Source organism: Crinia signifera, chromosome 8 (assembly GCF_055691185.1).
Source record: "Crinia signifera chromosome 8, ASM5569118v1, whole genome shotgun sequence".
In the NCBI taxonomy this organism is placed as follows: Eukaryota; Metazoa; Chordata; class Amphibia; order Anura; family Myobatrachidae; genus Crinia; species Crinia signifera.
The window spans coordinates 43,006,233-43,025,904 of record NC_139224.1 but is presented as its reverse complement, the minus strand read 5'-3'; the positions used below and the strand labels follow the sequence as shown (position 1 = coordinate 43,025,904).

At 49.1% G+C, this 19,672-nt stretch overlaps 1 protein-coding gene across 3 annotated transcripts in view; it reads left to right on the top strand.

The window, feature by feature from the left end:
• ARHGEF3 (Rho guanine nucleotide exchange factor 3) overlaps window positions 1-19,672 on the top strand; it is a 259,309-nt gene that overhangs the window by 196,654 nt on the left and 42,983 nt on the right. The window contains exon 1 of one of the 3 annotated variants that reach the window (XM_083156240.1): window positions 18,554-18,942. The exons of the other annotated variants lie outside the window; for them this stretch is intronic. Within the exon in view, the coding sequence (XP_083012366.1) occupies window positions 18,853-18,942 (90 nt within the window). The 5' untranslated portion in view covers window positions 18,554-18,852. Of the gene's footprint in view, window positions 1-18,553; window positions 18,943-19,672 lie in introns of those variants that run through there. 3 annotated transcript variants of the gene reach the window in all.

Sequence of the window (19,672 nt, the reverse complement as noted above, 5' to 3'; positions counted from 1 at the left end):
CCGACGTGGATAGTGGGGGTGTGAAAAGGTCGTAGGACGCGTACCGCCGCCGCTCGCCACGCTTCGGGTTGGCGTGGATAGTGGGATTTACAAGGTCGACAGCTGTTGCGTCGACTAGTGCCACTCTGGACAGGTTTAAGAGTGTTTTGCACAGTGCATATGGATTCAGACGCTAAAGCGTCTAAATTGTAGCATCTGCATTTCGGACACCCCCTTTGATAGCGGTGTGCTGAGTTTAGACGGAAATAGACGCTACGCTACGCTGATAACGTAGCGCTGCGCTGAGAACAGCAAGAGCGGCAAGCGCACACGCTACGCTGGTAACGTAGCTCTGAGAACAGCTACAGCGGCACGCGCCCAGAGTCTGGCAGGCTGTCAAGTTTCAAACAGAGTGTGTGCGCAGCGGCGCCGTGAAACTACACAAGTACCGAAAAATGTACAGCCGTACATTTACATAGAACTCCAAAGTTGGGATGTGCTTGGTTCCTCCAAGCCACTGCCTGATTGACAGGCTACAGGCCTAAATGCCTGCAAGGGGAGGGAAGTACCTCCCCTGTTCTCTAGTACTGGTGAGACCATGGCCGGCACCACTGGGCAGCTTTAGGCATTTGCTTGGGGGCACTGGCCACTGGAGGGCAGCACTTGGGAGCAGGTCAGCGGCGGCTGCACAATACCCCACCCCGTGGAGCAAGGTGACAAGGTGAGTGGTGCCGCACCCCCTACCCAAACCCCCCAAAAGCCAGTTGAGCTCCACCACTCACCCACACCACAGTTTGTGGTCGTGCTGCCATCGCTGACTTGCTCCGGCACCCGCACCCCCCCTCTCGTGGACCGTGCACCGGAGCAAGTCAGCAGTTGCAGCGGTGGGGCGGCCGCAAACACCCACCCCCCAGCTGGGTTCAGCCGCGTAAAGAGTGTTGCTCTAAAATGGTGTGATGTTAAAAGTCCCACTTGAGCTTTCATAGGGGGTCACTTTTTGCTAATTGTAGTGCCACACCCACAGAGGTAGGGAATTGAAATTATGTTGAATAAATAATAAATAAATAAATACTGCACTAAAGCAGCCCACACACGCACCCATACCGGCGTGCGTTGTGGGCTTAACTAGCACACATAGCATCGCATCGTATGCCTTGTGCATATGATGTGCATGCGATGCGATGCTATGCTAGAAAAAGCTAGTACAAAAAGTATGTGCAGCACATACTTTTTGTACTGTACGATGAGGTGCCGCGGGAGCGCGCACCCCATCGTACAGCATCGCACCGACCGCATCGGTGCGTGTGTGGCCTCCATAAGGGGTAAATTTACTAAGCTGGGAGTTCTATTGAAGATGGGATGTAGCCCACAGCATAACTTAGTAAATTTACCCCTAAGAATGCTTTAAATAATAGACACGTTAATAGTTTATCTTTATCAATTAACACTATGCAAAGTGAATGAGCAGAATCTAAATCAATTCAATATTTGGTGAATAATGTCAGTATTTTGTAACACTTCAATATACATGCAACCTTGTTATATAAGACAGACTCAGTGCCGTAACAATAGCACCACAGCCCCCACGGTCGCGGGGAGGCGCTGTGTAGGTGCGGTGCAATTGTAATGCCCCCTTATCCCCCGCAGCTTTACCTGTATTCGCTGCGGTGGTCCCGGCTCCCCTCCTGGCTTCATTCTGCTGCTATGGAGACGGACCATCATAAAATGTCCGCCTCCATACAGCAGACAGGGTACTTATGTAGTATCTGGGCTGCCGATTTCTAAATCGGGTCGAATCGGGCACATCGCATCGCATCGCATGCGACCATCGATGCGATGCGATGCGATGACCCGATTTTTCCATAGGAATCAATGTTAAAATGGACTGAGTCCATTTTAACATGGAATTCAATGGGAAAAAGGGGTCCTTTTCATACCCCTACTATCCAAGTGGGCATGGAGTTGGATATAAACCTGTGGCGAGCGTAGCGAGCCACCGAGCCCGAAGCGTGGCGAGCGTAGCGAGCCCCGCGAGGGGACACAGAATACCGGCCCCTCGCGGGGCTCGCTGCGCTCGCCACGCTTCGGGCTCGGTGGCTCGCTACGCTCGCCACAGGTTTATATCCAACTCCATGCCCACTTGGATAGTAGGGGTATGAAAAGGACCCCTTTTTCCCATTGAATTCCATGTTAAAATGGACTCAGTCCATTTTAACATTGATTCCTATGGAAAAATCGGGTCATCGCATCCGATGGTCGCATGCGATGCGATGCGATATCGCATCGCATCGCATCTGATTGTATGCCTTAACTTAAGGCATACAATCAAAAAATCGGCAGCCCAGATACTACATAAGTACCGCAGACAGTTCTCTGAAACTGTCTGCTGTATGGGGGCGGACATTTTGTGATGGTCTGTTCTTCAAAGCATCAGAATGAAGCCAGGAGGGTAGCCGGGAACACCGCAGCGAACCCGCCCGCAGCACTGACATCCCACCCACAGCGCTGACAGGCATCCCAGCTCCCACCCGCAGCGATGACAGCCCAGCTCCTGAATATGTAAGTATATATGTGGCGGGTGGTGGGGCGCACCAGCAACTTTTGGTGTGGGGGGGCACAATATTTCAAGTTACGCTACTGTACAGACTATAATAGTAGGGATCCTCTGAATCAATGCTTTGGGAGCAATAAAGTAGACAGAGATAAAAACAGCCTGTAAAAATAATTTTACACCTGTAAGAAAAAGACAACGATGCATTCTTCTCTTAATATTTATGTTAGACAAAAATAATGGTTTTAAAATAGTGTTAAGGTCCACACTCACTGGGCAATTCTGCTGATTCAAATTGATTTTCCCAGGGTGGATGGCTTTACATAGCTGGACGATATCGTCCGTCAGCATCATCGCGGCGGTGGCAGGTGATGATGCGGGAGCGCTCATCATCAATAATTGCTCCTCTGTACGCACTGGGTGACTTTTGAGCTCAAACTACAAAACTTTGCTGCTTTCATCTCCAAATTGCCCAGTGTGTACGGCCCTTTCGGATGCTGATAATACAGATTGTATTTGATGTTCTGGTGTACAATATGTTTATTTTCAGAACTGTATGAGTCAATATGTTTCCATATAGACCTAATGCTATATTGCATTCTGTGTAAAATCATTTTGCAATGGTTGCTTAACAGTTTTAACAATTTATCCTTTGCTGATTGATTTGTCACTTTCACCAACTCACGTTTCCTGCAGTTTCCTGACAATATGATTCGTCCATGATGTTTGGGCAGGGTTTTCCCGTCCAACACACAGTCTGGTCTGTGCACAAAGGTCATTCAGGACATGAGATTGGCGCCAGCCAGGGCTGTCCGTGTGCAGGTGCCAGCATTGCAATTCTCATTAAAGTTTATATTTCTTTCGGTAAGTGTTCAGCAACACATATAGGCATAAATCATTCCACACAAAGAACCTTGTTTCTCAGCTTACCAAGCGAGAATGTTTCAGTAACAGCATCATCCAGATATATATACTTAGATATTTTTTTTGATCACTAACAAGAATTTATCAAAATATCTTTGATCATTTTCATTGATAAGTCATAAATGAAGACACCACAGCAGATATCAAGCTTCATTTAGTTGATTTACTGAAATGAAATCAATGATGTCTCATTTCATTTTTGATTGGTTGCAGTTTTTAAAGATTAAAAAAAAAAAACCAACAACAAAAAAACAACACTATAATGGCCGTTTCCAAAAGCCACCAGGTAGCGTACACATGTCAACAGATAAGGAGGGTTGAATAGGGGTCAGCTGTAGGTGGTATGGCATGGCAATTCACTGATATCTTTTCCTTTCCTAAGGACAAGTCAGACCTGATTGCCCCGGCAGCTCCCCGGGAGGGGTCACGCGCGATTAGGCACTTCATATGCCAAGTTTTGCATGTGGTTAATCGCATGCAACTCCCGGGGAGCTGCAGGTGGAGGGAGCAGGGGGGGGGGGGGGGCGGTGGACGCCGGTGAGGGGACCAGGGAGCAGGGGGGGGGGGGGGATTGCCCGCGGCCAGAAAGCTGGACGGTGGAAGCAGGGGGGTGTGTCAGAGGGAACCGCTGATTGTCTGAGAGATGTCTCAGCCAATCAGTGGCTTCCTATTCATTTTTTTTAAGTGCTCCCGCTGACACTGCCTGGCAGTGGCTTCCCCTGCCTGGTTCCCTCTGCCGCCCCTCTGCTCCCTCCGCCCAGCTTTCTGTTAGCTGGCATCCCCCGCTCCGGGCTGCACATCCGACCTCCCGCCTTTGATTCGATTCGATGCGCACGGGACCGCGGGTGGGACGTGCTGTCTACATGTGAGATTTGGGCTAATTTCACGGCCAGATTAAGCCGAATCAGGTGAAATTGTGCCCAAATCACATAGTGTATAGGGGCCTTTATACGTTCCCCCCGTTTATACCCCCTTTATGTCTACTTATGATGATCCATAGGATGCAAATACAAGTTTTATGTAGATCCGCACAGATCCCATTTATTACTGTTCAAGTGTTGTTAATAAGAATTCTGTATTCCTCTTAAAATACTGGGGGGTATTCAATGCTGCAGCAAGCGGTCGGCGAGGGGGTTAAACAGCGAGGATTGCAGAAAACCAGCGATCCTCGCTGTTTAACCCCCGCGCCGGCCGCTCGCTCTATTCAACCTTCTGGGGAAATCCTTGCCGTCACAGGACGGCGAGAATTCCCCAAAACAGCGAGACCCACGGCTACTGCAGAAAACTCGCAGTTTTTAGCCGTGAGTCTCGCTGCTTCTAGAGCCGCATCCGCCAATTCTCCCTCGCTCAAAAAATGGAGCGAGGGGGAATTGGCGTATGTGGAGGGTGTGTTGAATGCTGTCAGGGTGAGTGGTGACAGCGAGCAGGAAGACCTGCTCACTGTCACCACTCGCAAACAGCATTGAATACCTGTCATTGAGGATGGTGCTACCCGTCTCTAGTTGCATGTACAGCAATCAAAAACAAGGAAGAAGAAGGAAAGAGACTTTGTGGGTGCACACTCTAACGGTTATTCAGGGTTCCACTAAATATAAGGTACTTGTTTCCTAGCATGGCCACAACGATCATGATCGCGGGCATCGGGGGTAAAATCGCGGGCATCGCATGCACTAAAAAATGGGCTGCGATGGGCCAGACGCGATGCCCGCGATTTCCCCATAGAGAACAATGTTAAATGCCTCAATTTACCCGCGATGACCACGATTTCCCATAGGAAACCATGTGAAATGGCTCAATTTACCCAAATTATCATAGGAACAATGGTAAATGGGCCAAAATCACCCCTGAACATTGAAATGTCCCCCCAAAAGTAGTTTACGCCACCACGTGATCAACGTGAACCCGAAGCTTAGCGAGCCCGCGAGGGGCGGCGGTACGCGTCCTCCGACCTTTTCATACCCCTACTATCCACTAGGGCGTGGAGTTAAGAATAGAATAGTGTGGCGAGCGCAGCGAGCCACCGAGCCCGAAGCGTGGCGAGCGCAGCGAGCCCCGCGAGGGGACGCGGATACCTGTGAAGCCCGCGAAGGGACGCGTTTACCTGTGAAGGTATCCGCGTCCCCTCGCTGCGCTCGCCACGCTTCGGGCTCGGTGGCTCGCTGCGCTCGCCACACTATTCTATTCTCAACTCCACGCCCTAGTGGATAGTGGGGGTATGAAAAGGTCGGAGGACGCGTACCGCCGCCCCTCGCGGACTCGCTGCGCTCGCCACGCTTCGGGTTCACGTTCATCGCGGGGTGGCGTGAACTACTTTTGGGGGGACATGACAATGTTCAGGGGTGTTTTTTGGGCTTTCTGGCCCATTTACCATTGTTCCCTATGATGATTTGGGTAAATTGACCCATTTAACATTGTTTCCTATGGGAAATCGCGGTCATCGGGGGTAAAGTTACCCATTTAACATTGTTCCCTATGGGGAAATCGCGGCCATCGCGTGTGGACCATTTAAGCATTTTTAGCCGCACACGACGCGACCGACCCGATTTTCACTGTTTTCAATGCATTTCAATGGAAAAATCGGGGGCATCGCGTCGGTCGCGTCGCAGGCCACTAAAATGACCCCCGATGGCCGCGATTTGTGGCCGTGCTAGGAAACAAGTACCAAATATAATATTTACAATAAAAATTAACTTTTATTATATCCCATAGAAAAATATTAGAAATGTGATACCCACCCACAGATTGTGTGGGAGGTGTCACAATCAAACAATTAAAATATAGAAAAATGACAGTCAGGTGTACAAAGAATAGAAAAGGTGTTTAAAAACGGTTAAACCACCGTGGAGCCGTGATAGAACAGACTGTGAGCGTTTAATTAGCTATGTATTGCTACCGTGGGGTGTAATGACTTTAATAGGTGTGATTCACACCGAGTGACCGTGGTTGGCATGTAAATGTCTACTAGATCTACAATCTGCAGAAAAATGTGTACAATCTTCAACAATGTATGCAGTTCTGATCCTCCCCGTCGCCGCCTGGGGAGGATCGGGGCCGCTCAGTGAGGCTTGGGCTCGGGCGCGCATGGCCGTTTGTGTGTTTGGGTGTCCAAACACAGGAATGCCTGAGCAGTTGAGCACCCGTGCGTTCCCGAGCCCACCCAGTTCTCCAAGTGGCTGCACACAGCCGAAGCTGCCAGCAGCAGCCCCAGGAGAGAAGGGGCTGCTGCAGAAGACAGTGGCTGCACCTCCAGCACACAGCCAGCATCCCCTGCAAAATAGTTTTTTTTACATGGGTTCGGCCATGCCCCCTCCCATTGACCACGCCCCTCCAGTTGACCACACCCTTTTATTACTGAGTCCCGGCGTGGCTTCCAATGGCCCTGTGCGTATTCCAAAAGTCATAAGCTTTCCAACGACCTATCACAATGCATGAAAACAACAGAAATAGCATGGACATTTATGACAGCACCATTAACGGGTGCTCCGATTAAACCCACCTTCGAACTTAGATCATCACTGAAGATGATAAGGTAGTGTGCAAAGTATGAAGACGATTCGTTGAAGCGTTCGAAAGTTATTGTGGAAAATCCATACACACACACACACACAAACATCGTTCAATTATACTTATGTAGATATCTTCGGGTTTCGGAAAGGAAAGCAGACAAATATGCATCCCACATCAATTAATATTGTTCAGTAGATCAGTGCGCTGTATACTGTATATCTTCTGGTTTCTGAAAGGAAACAGACAAACTGATTTATGCGTTACTATACATACAGAATTAGGATAGGTTGAAATGAGATTGCAACTCTTGGTGAATCCGGAGGTTAGAAGCAGTATTATGATGTATGTATATCTGGGTGGTGTGCGAGAGGCTGTATGTGCAACTTTTATTCCATTTACATACAGGGAGAAAGCAGAGGAGTTGGTCATGCAGAGCAGACATGTGGTTCCGATCATGCATTACCCCGTGTATCTGTGTACCAACCACTTGTGCTTCTGCAGAACCTTACACAAACAGCCCTAAATATATAGAGGGATTTTAACGTAAGTCACTTGGCGCCAGCTACCGTGAAGGAGACATCATTCAGAGTAAACAGTTGGGTTTAAATTAAAGTGACAGATAATATTGTCCAGGACAATTTATTTGCTTGATTGGTATTTTGGAGGTTTACTGTAAATTCCTCTGTACAAGAGATAGTAAGTGGCAGCCGGGATTATTATATAATTTTTATTATATACACACTCCACTGAGGGATTAAAGTGACCTTTTCAGCACTCCATGCAAGTCTGCTTTCTGGGGTAGAGATCACACGCAATGTTTCTTGAAAAAGAGCACATTTGTTTATTTTGGGTAAATGGCATTTACGTGTTAGTATTAATATTATGCTTCTGCAGAAAGACAGAGATCGTTTCACTAGCACAGGCCGAGATAACATTTATTTAATAGATGACAAGAAAGCTAACCCAACCCCGTATTAAATTTCAAACACATCAATTGTATTCAATACCCCCCCCCCCCCAATCAGGGGCAGATGCAGGCTGCTGGAGGGGGTGGTTCCAACTGTCTGATCTTGGAGCCCATTACCAGCCCATTAAGGATTGTTGCCAGCCCATTAAGGATGCATAATTAGCATGTAACAAGATATAGGGCCAGATTCAAATGTGATAAAATGGAGAGCCAATCAGCTCCTACCTACCATGTCACAGACCCTGTTTGGAAAATGTCAGGCAGGAGCTGATTGGCTGGCTGTTTATCACTCTCCATTTTATCACTTTTGAAGCATAGTCTCATGGTGCCTACACGTAGTGATTCCTAGGCATTTTAGTGAGATTGCTTAGAAAATACCCCTACATCGCTCCATGTGTAGGCGCATAGCGATAGTCGCTATCGCCCTGGCAATTAATATCCAGCATGCTGGATAAATCTATAATCGCCGGTGTCAGGGCCAGTGTTTTCCTGACACAACATCTATGTTCAGCGCTGTTTGCTGAGCGATCTAGCATTGCTCAGAACGCTCATCTCCCCGTGTTTAGGCCCTGTTAAAGTGAAGTTTATCTATTACAGTTCTTAGTGGCCACTGGCCGGGCTGTTGGGTAGAGGGTTTATCAGGCTACCCCCCCGTGTTTGCCTATGCCCCATGACAGGAACACTTCTATCCTAATCAGATGTATAGCAGCAATAGTGTTCTTTGTAACTTAAGATGTAATGGCACTGTCCCCAGATGCATAGCTTTGTTATTTAAATAAGGCAAGTTTATTCATAGTGATAGTAGTTTTTTGTCCTACCAAGAATTTATTTAGCTTGTGCCACCATTGCTACGGAAATACATAGGTAAAAAATAGAGAATGTGCCGGCGCTGGCTGAACCAATATGTAGACCAGACGGGTCTCAATTTAAAAAGACAATTTAATGATTACATATAAAAATATACATTGGACGTATAAAGAATCCTAAAATCATATATAATGCTAATGAGCAATGGAAATATCACAGGTGTATTTATCATGTCATTTAGAGCTCCATATAGAATGGCTTGTTTTTAGATGACAGGTGGTATATTGGTGATATGATGATGTATATTACCATCCGATGTTTTCTGGCGATATTTGTGGACCAGAACAGGGTGACGATAGAGTCCCAAAGTTCCCTTATTGAGGGTTCAAATACCTCCCTATTGGGCATCTTCTCCTTATATATTGGATATTTAGGAATAGTGCAGGTATCCCAAAAGGTTGTTGTAATCCAGAGAAAACAGGAGAATTGTGGACGTCAGTGGGAGGTGGGACATCACTTGGTACTATGGTGGATGGATCAGCGATCATTCAAAAAGCTCAAAGCGTTTCTCTGGATGTTCTCTATCCAGCTTCCTCAGGAGCTACATGAAATACATGTTGCTTCACCACAAGGATGGGGAACCTCCAGCCCTTGTTGAACTAAACATCCCAGCATGCCCTGCTACAGTTTTTCTGTTTGGCCATGCTAAAACTGTTGCAATGCATGCTGGGATGTGTAGTTCAACAACAGCTGGAGGTTCCTCATCCGTGCTTTAATAGAAACACTTTTTCATAAAATTATTATTTTTTTTCCAGCAGGGTGTTTAAACAATGCTTGCTTGACGCATGGTATTCCAAAACACCCCATTCACACTTATACCCACTTCTCAGCACTTACCGCCGCTGCTCTTTTATTTATGGGGGGAAAAATCTGGCGCCACCCTTACTCTTTACGTAAATCTGACAACTGCAGGAGCTGAAATGGAACATATAACTCACAGGCACTGGTTCAAGAATCGTATACAATTTTATTCCACAATGATCTAAACGCCAACCGTTTTCTGACCTGGAGTTTTAATCACATCTCAAAATGTTTCAGCTCAATTGCAGGTTCTTTATTATTGCCCAGAGCAAGACTAAATGTCTTGGCTGACAAGTTGTAAAGAAAAAGTGAAGCTTTATATGTCGACCTGCACTTTCCACTGGTCTCCCCAGGGGCGAAATTCATTTCTGCTTTAAAGTCTTCACTCTCCTGTGGAATTTTCATTGCTTTCATAACTGAAAGGATTTTCCTCCTATTGTGCGTGCCAGTTCACAATCTCTCCAACAATTACATGATGTGTAGATGTGATAACTGCTCTGTTTACACATCAGAATTATAGGTTAGTAGCTAGATTCTGTTTTGCCCAACGCTACTTGTTGGATAAGTTGATAAATGTTTGTTTTAGAACGAGAATCTCTCCTACTCCCCCCTAAAGGCTAGTTTTATTTGTATTATCCTTTATTTATAAGGTAGACAAAGCTTATCACAAAGCACATTAAAAATGAGAAGGAGAGGGCGCAGAGATAACACATATTGGGACCAGGAAGAAAAATGTAAGTGGGAATCAGTCTAGATCAGTGGTTCCCAACCCCGGTCCTTAAATACCCCTAACAGTTCAGGTCCAAATACAAGGCTAGATGCACTAAGCTTCAAAAGTGATAAAACAGAGAGTGATAAACCACCAGCCAATCAGCTCCTACCTGCCGTGTCACACACTGTGTTTGAAAAATGTCAGGCAGGAGCTGATTGTTGGTGGTTTATCACTCTGCATTTTATCACTTTTGAAGCTTAGTGCATCTGAATGTTAGTGCGGAGAATAAGATGTGCTTGAAGTCGGACTAACCTAGCCAATTCAAATAACCTGGACAGCAACTGATTGGAAGAGGAAGCCTAAATGTTTAAGGGTCCCTATGAGACAGGTGAATGAACCTTCTGTAAATGAGCCCATGGTTTCCCTATAGCGGGAAGAGACCAGTCTTGCTTTTGGCCAGGTAGCCATGCTTCCTGATACTTCTGCAAGCCAGGCAACAGAAAACCTCTGCATGTGTGTTTCATTTTTTAAGTTCTTTAACACTTAAACTAAGTTTGGTTTACACTAGAGTATACACTACGGCCCTTATTCTGGTTGACTAGCTCTTGCGCGAATACGCAAGGGGGACCAATGATTTGCGTATGTGCAGCAGCATTTCTATGCATGTGTACATGCCGGGTGCATGTGAAATTGGCGAAAAATCGCTTTGCTGGGTGCACGCTCCCTACCTTTAGAGCGGGGGGTGGAGAGGGGCGTGTGGTGCCAGGCACCATTAGCATATGTGAATGCCCAGCGTTTCATGGGCGTTCCCATGAAAACGCTGGGCGTATACATGCTAATGCATTCGTGACGGGGGGGGGGGGGGGTGGACAGCTGACATAACCGGATTTCTACACGCATATGTAAGGATGGTCTGGACCCCCCTTACATATGCGTGCGCCTTCAGCATCATTCGATGGTCAGCGACCATCGAAAGATGGGGGAGGTTCCCACTGGCATGCGAATGGATGTTTATGTAAAACCACCCTTGCGAGTCAACCATAATCACCATTTGCAGGGCAGGTTATGGTTGACTCGCAAGGGTGCAAATTCATGCCCGAGCAAGTCAACCAGAATAAGGGCCTTTGTACCCTATGGGCATACCAAGTTAACAAACCTGGTCCCAATAATGATATATATTTGGTTGCCTTCATGACTTGAACCTTCCTCATCTGTCCCAGCAATGCTAGAAGAGCTCTCTCTCGGTTCCTCCCTATGGTTGGCTATCCAGCACTGAATGCTTATAGTGTGAATTGCCTGATCCATTTTCATTGTCTGGTTTTGAAGAAGCCTTGGGAGTGGACGACCGTGCGGTGCTGTTTGGGAGCCTTGGGAGTGGACGACCGTGCGGTGCTGTTTGGGAGCCTTGGGAGTGGACGACCGTGCGGTGCTGTTTGGGAGCCTTGGGAGTGGACGACCGTGCGGTGCTGTTGGAGTTTTCAGATGGAGTCATGAAGTTGTATATAAATAACATAGCTTTCAATTAATGGCAGTCCCACTGCAATTGTAATCCTGCTGCTATGTACTCTTGATTAATACCTACCTTAATTACTAACATACCGGTTACATTGGCCATAGGTAATCTCTTATATATTTAGCCAGATCTGTCACTCAACCCCTGTGGAGAACGTTCCTGTGTAGGACAGTTTCACTTTCATGTGTCTGACGTTCCACCCCCTTGACATCACCTCCCCCCGCCCAGCCAGGGCTACAGTACACGCCCACCATCCACCAACCTACTTCACAGCCACCATCCACCATTACTCCTGCACATCCCTACCCTCTGCCGCGACCCCCCTTCCCGCGATTCGCGGGACCCCCGCGACCACCCCGGTATCCGGACTATTGTTAGACAGCACTTACATCGACAGCCATTACATCGAAACCATTAGTTCGACAGCTCAATAGGTCGACATGGTTTTAGGTCGACATACCATTAGGTCGACATGTCATTAGGTCGACAGCTCATTAGGTCGACAGCTCATTAGGTCGACAGCTCATTAGGTCGACAGTGTCTATGTCGACAGTCAAAAGGTCGACATGGGTTTTTTCACTGTTTATTGAGCCGACATGTGCCGACAGGCGGTATTTCATGCCCTACTATCCACTAGGGCGTGGTGGGAGAATAAAATAGTGTGCCGAGCGCAGCGAGGCACCGTGCCCGAAGCATAGCGAGCGGCTGCGGTACACTTCAAACTTTGTCCATGTCGACTGTGTCGACATTCCGGGCAAAAAAAAAACAGTGAAAAAAACCCATGTCGACCTTTTGACTGTCGACATAGACTCTGTCGACCTAATGGCAGTGTCGACCTAAAAACATGTCGACCTAATGAGCTGTCGACCTAATGAGCTGTCGACCTAATGAGCTGTCGACCTAATGAGCTGTCGACATAATGACACGTCGACCTAATGGTATGTCGACCTAAAACCATGTCGACCTATTGAGCTGTCGAACTAATGGTGTCGATGTAATGGCTGTCGATGTAAGTGCTGTCTAATATCCGTCCCAGACCCGACCACCCCCTCCCGCGATTCGCTGGACCTCCGCGACCACCCCCTCCCGCGAAACGCGGGCCCCCCGCGACCCTCCCGCAATTCGCGGGACCCCAGCGACCCCTCCCGCGAGCCCCCTCCCGCGATTCGCAGGACCCCTGCATCCTCCCCTCCCGCGATTCGCCGGACCCCTGCGACCCCCCCTCCCGGCATTAAAAGGGCCCCCCGCGACCCCCCCTCCCGCGATTCACGGCACCCCCCCCCCTACTGTGATTTGCGACCCCCCTCCCGCAATTCGCGCCGCCCCCTCCCGCGATTCACGGAACCCCCGTAGCGCCCCCTTCCCACGATTTGCGGGCCCTTTTGGCACTTCTCGCGATTTGCGACCGCCCCCTAATTCACACATTCGGGGACCCCACCTCCCGCGATTCATGCCCCCCTCACGCAATTCACGGCACCCCCCACACCCCCCTTCCTGCGATTCGCAACCCCCCACGACCCCCCCTCCCGCGATTCATGCCCCCTCCCGCGATTCACGGACCCCCACACCACCCCCCTGCGCCCACCCTCCCTTGATTCACGCCCCCCTCATGCAATTCACGGCAACCCCCCACACCCCCCCTCCTGAGATTCGCAGCCCCCCCACGACCCCCCCCTCCTGCGATTCATGACCCCTCCCGTGATTCACGGACCCCCGCACCACCCCCCCTTGACTCACGGCACCCCACGCGCCCCTCCCGCAATTCACGGACCTCCGCAACCCCCCCTCCCGCAATTCACTAACCCCGACAACCCCCCTCCCGCAATTTGCGGACCCCCTTCCCACGATTCAAGCCCCCCCACGCCCCTGCCCACGATTTGCGGACCCCCGCCCCCTCCCGCTAACCGCGGATCCCCACACACCACCCCCCCTCCCGCAATTTGCAGACCCCCGAGACCCCCTTCCGGCAATTCCACCCCCCAGCAGACCACCGCGGCCCCCGCTCCCGCATTTCACGTACTCCCGTGACAATGGGGGATCCTGTACCACCACAAGCAGGTACCGCCCCTAGGTGGGAAATCCGGCCCTGGCTGCCGCACTGCAGGTTTCCCCACTGCCCTCTGCACCAGCGCCACAACTTTTATCAATGTCTTGCCCACATACCACTATTATACAGCCTCCTGCTCTCATGCACGCTCACTCCCTCCCAGTGGGAGGAGACGCTCACCCACTGCCGGGAGCTGCATACTGTCCCCCACCCTCCTCCAGTTCTAGGGATGCCCATCGACCATCAATGATTTTCAAATAATCAATGGTTTATGGCCGATGTTGAATACTTTTGCCATCAATGTGGGAGGACACTGCCCTGCCTCCTGTTCTCCTGCCCCGTAACTTCCGCCAGTGGAGACCCCCTCACCCTGTGTTGCCCACATTCCCCTATCATGCTTTACCGCCCAGCCTCCTGCTCTCATGCACCCTGACTCCCACCCAGTCGGAGGAGACACTGACTCCTGTATTTCTGTGCTGCCACGCTGGACCCTCACCCACTGGCAGAAGCTCCACAGTGTCCACCACCCTCTTTAGTCCCCCGTATGCCCACACACCCCTATCACTACCCAGCTTCCTGCTCTCCTGAACCGTAACTTCCACCACTGGGTAATCGCTGACGCTGTGTTGCCCACATAACCCTATCATGCCTCATATCCCAGCCTCCTGCTCTCATGCACCCTAACTCCCACCCAGTAGGAGGAGACACTGACTCAGGGCCACCGTCCGGTACTCCTGTGCTGCCACGCTGGACCCTCACCCACTGCCAGAAGCTGCAATACAGGGCATCTTTCATACAATTCTAACCATATTTCTCACAATACAAATGTTCACAAATTAAGGGGCGTAGCCCCTTACGCCGGTGTGAAGAGCGCCCGTAGGGCGCGATGAATCACCTAGTACCATATAACCATACAATGGCACTAAGGGATTATGGGTAATGACAGGCCAGGGGTGACATTTTTTTACCAGTAGAGTTATTTACTTTTCATAGTGTGAAGTTAGGAGATCAGGGACTTTTGACCCTTGTTCCACTAATTGGTACTGTATTTGTTTATCACAGGCCGGTGTGCCAATTTGTACAGTCAAAAGAAAAAGGTTTGGTACCGTGTTAGCCAGTTAATAAGAAAAGTTTTATTGTTCCTCAGTGAGAAAAACAAAATAGCAATCTAGCAAATATGATACCTTTTAATGGCTAACAAAAATAAATGTTGTTAAAATGCAAGCTTTCGAGACTTCTTAGGTCTCTTCCTCAGGCATGGTATAACAAGGTGTGTGAAGAACCACATATATATACACAGCAGAGTAGGAACAAGATGTGATAGATGGACATTCTTAAGATCAAAACAAAACAAAATAACAGAATGAGCTTGTAAATTGAGTCCTTAATTGGTTTGTAGATAAGTAGTGTGAAAGTTTTATTGTCTCTAAGTTGATGACAGACCAGAGTTAGAGCTCCGATGACCTCACTCTCTCTGGGACAGATTCCTCAGATGTTGTAGTGGGCCATAAACCCCTCGGATAGATTCAGTCCTGTGTTAAGGGTGTCAAACGTTGTCATTAATTTGTATTCCCAGACCCTCCTGTCTCTTTGTGATTTGAAATTTCCTTTTAGTATAATCACTTTCATATGATCCTGATTGTGTCCTGGGCTGCAGAAATGTTTGGCCACAGGAAAGTGTGTCTTTTTTTTTGTACAGTGCTACAGATTTAGGTAACACTTTGAGTACAGTGATGATAATTACACTTGCAAATGACTTGTTGACTTTTGACCTTCTATAGCAAGTTATATGTGAAAGGCTCTGCAAAATGGACTTTATCCAGAGTTGGCTGCAAAATGTGCCTAACTCACGAAGTTACATGCAAAAAAGCATATGAACAGCTGTATGCCAAGTCTCAGTGCAAATCTGCATGCGTATGTATGACAAGAGCATAAAGGGATGGTACTCCAGCCGCCATCAGCGTCTTCATGATTGAATGTAGACAGGCAGTAACAGGGAAATCTTCTGAATGGCATCCCCCTAATAGGAACCAGCATCAGCCTAGGCTGCAGGGTGGGTGGGTGGGTGGGGGGGGGGGGGGGGGGTGTTCCATCGGGTTCATACATAGGCAATATGGGCCCTTATTCAGATCTGATCGCAGTACGAATGTATTCTCAAAATGGGCAAAACCATGCTGCACTGCAGGTGGGGCGGATGCAAGATGTATAGAGCGAGTTAGATTTGTGTGAGTTATTTTGTTTCTGTGCAGGGTTAATACTGGCTGCTCTATTGTTACACTGCAATTTAGATTCAGTTTCAACACACCCCACCCAAATGTAACTCTCTCTGCACATGTTACATCTGCCCCACCTGCAGTGCAGCATGGTTTTGCCCATTTTGAGAGCAAATTTGTACTGTGATAAGATCTGAATAAGGGCCTATGTGTAAATCTGGCGTGAATACTAGCCAGTGCCTCCAGGGCCATTGACCTCATTGCATGTCACTGTCCCACTCCCAATCAGAAGAAATCGGCTGCCAGATGACTGTCCGACAGTCGGGCTTCCGGCATCAGCTCTATCAGTGAGCAGGAGCCTACACCTACATCAGCTCTATCAGTGAGCAGGAGCCTACACCCTACATCAGCTCTATCAGCGAGTGGGAGCTTGCGCCCTACATCAGCTATATGAGGGGTAGATTTATTATAGCAGTGCTAAGAGCGCCGCTATAACAGTTCCTGCTTCGCCTCATTAGCGAGGCGAAGCAGGAGGGGACACTGACAAGATCTACTAAGAACTTGCCGCCGAAGCGGGGGAGCGCTAACTCCCCCCTCCAGTGATGTCCCCTCAAGCTGACAGCGCGTCATTTAACACTGACGCGCTGTCTGCTTCTCCCCGGCCGGCTGGACTGCGCATGTGCGGGATCTCGCTACTCACGCGAGATCCCAGCGCAGCTCCGAGCCAGCATTAGGGACAGCGCTGTCCCTGCTGTAGGCATAGGGCATCGCCGTCTGCAGCTGTCGAAGTTGATAGCTGCAGGCGGCGGAACGATCAGCGATGCTGACCGTTCATAAATTAGGCAGGAGGCAGGCGAGCACTACGAAATATCGGAGCTGCGCTATGCCTCCTGCCCCGCACCGCCGCAGGCTAGACACCCGCTCGGCGGGTGTCATAGATAAGGGGAAGCGCTATCCCCTGCTTTAGCGCATGGGGATAGCGCATATGCCCCTTATCTCCACTTAATAAATCTACCCCTCAGCGAGCAGGAGCTTGCACCGTACATCAGCTCTATCAGTGAGCAGGAGCCTGCACTGTACATCAGCTCTATCAGTGAGCAGGAGCCTGCACTGTACATCAGCTCTATCAGCGAGCCACCGAGCCCGAAGCGTGGCGAGCGGACGCGTATAGCTGTGAAGTTATACGCGTCCCCTCGCGGGGCACGCTGCGCTCGCCACGCTTCGGGCTCGGTGACTCGCTGCGCTCGCCACACTTTATATTCTCAACTCCATGCCGACGTGGATAGTAGGGGTATGAAAAGGTCGGAGGACGCGCACCGCCGCCCCTCGCGGGCTCGCTGCGCTCGCCACGCTTCGGGTTGGCGTCAATCGTGGGGTGCCGTTGAGGGGGTGCGCGTCCTCCGACCTTTTCATACCTCTACTATCCACGTCGGCATGGAGTTGAGAATATAAAGTGTGGCGAGCGCAGCGAGTCACCGAGCCCGAAGCGTGGCGAGCGCAGCGTACCCCGCGAGGGGACGCGTATAACTTCACAGCTATACGCGTCCGCTTGCCACGCTTCGGGCTCGGTGGCTCGCTGCGCTCGCCACACTTTATTTTCTCAACTCCACGCCGACGTGGATAGTAGGGGTATGAAAAGGACGGAGGACGCACACCGCCGCCCCTCGAGGGCTCGCTGCTCTCGCCACGCTTCGGGTTGGCGTCAATCATGGGGTGACGCTCACAATGGGGTGGCGTAACTTTTTAACCATGACGGGGCCATATCAATGTGAAATGGGTCATATTGGCCCATTTCACATTGTTTCCTATGTAAAATGGACTTAATCAAGTCCATCTCATCTTGTGCCATTATAATGGCACAAGACCGACGCGATGCTCCCGATTTCAATGTTAAAAATATTTTAACATTGAAGCCTATGGCAAAATCGCGTCCATCGCGTCGGGGGCCATGTTAATGCACGTGACCGACGCGATGCCCCCGATTTTGCCTTTGCCGGCAAAATGGACCTGATTTCAAAGGAAATCGGGTCCATCGCGTCCATCGTGTACCTTAACTTTGATTGTGGCCGTGCTAGGAAACAAGTACCGTTTGACCTTTCATACTTTTCATCCATGTTGACTACAGTTGGGAACGGTGAAGTGTGCCGAGCGAAGTGCCAGCAGAGTGAGGCACCATACCCAAAACATGGCAAGCAAACTGCTACACTATTTGGGGATCCATGTAGACATTGACAACAACAAAACCAGTGAAAAATTAAGTGACCTCTTTTTATGTGTCAAAATATTCCATGTTGCTTGTGTCGACCGTTTGGCCAAGTCGACCTATTGCATGTCGACCTTTTTGTTTGTGCTTTTTAGTCCACACCCATCAGCTCTGTTAGTGAGTGGGGGCCAGGCTGTGCCCTACACTTTCCTGCAGGAACACCACCCATAGGCTTATATTAGTGATGTGTCTGCAGCAGCCGGCGGTGGTAATGATCATCTGATGATGTGCACGGCTGCTGCTGCTGCTGGCTGGGTCTCCCCCGCTCCCCCCCGTGCAGAGAGAGGAGGGATCAGTGCGGTGAGTGTGCTCAGTGTGGTGTACTGCTGCTGCTGACACCAGACCGGAGACTGCTTAGTCCTCATGTAGCAGCAGGCTCAGCACTCAGCAGCCCTGTAATGCACAGCTGGATTCCTCCTCCACCATTACCCTGGAGGTGAGGCTGGCCTGTCACCTTGCAGTGTCACACTCAGGATCCACTGTGACCACTACCAGCCCCAACGCCACTATGGTGGCCAAGGATTATCCCTTTTACCTCACTGTCAAGAGGGTCAATTTAACCCTAGAAGTGAAGACTGCGACCACGAAATCAGTAGAGGTAATGTGTGAGATGGGGAACCTTATAATGTGTCTCATCGGAGTGCATGGCTGCTACGTGTACAGGGGGAATGAATGGGATGTCCGCAAATTGCACTGTGATTAGAGTGCTAGCTCTTGGGATAGATTGGGAGACCACATTCTTAATGGTCTCACTCCTGATAGCACTTGTGATAGAGAACTGGCAACCAGCAAAGTACTTATCAAAGTTGTGTTTTATAGATGACAATGTACTTTTATACTATTTAAACCTTTGTATCTGTAGTATTTGAAAGTTTTCTATCTAGTTTCTAATTGGACATGTTTTTATGTATATGTGTTTAGGATGTGCTCTGTGTTAAATGTAGCAAGTGCCTGAGTGCTATAGGCTGATAGTAGACACCAGTAAATTGTCACTCATGCAAGACTGCAAAATAGAACAATTTGCAGACAGACCTGTCTGAACACATAGGAGGCTTCAGGTGTCAGCAAACCTGTTTTTTGTCTCTCCCTGACTCCCACTTACTTTAGAATTACCACTTATACCAGTGCTTATGACCCAGGATCCAAACAACATTCATTTCTAATGTAATGTTCTTGCAAGTGATCCGATCCAAAACCTGGCAGAGAAATGGCTGGCTTCAGCACCTCTAAAAGGCTACAGAACCCCTCACATTAAAATTGGGTGTTATTATTCTTTTTTTATGTAATTAAAGTGCAAGTGATGGCTGTGCACATACAGATTTGCATTT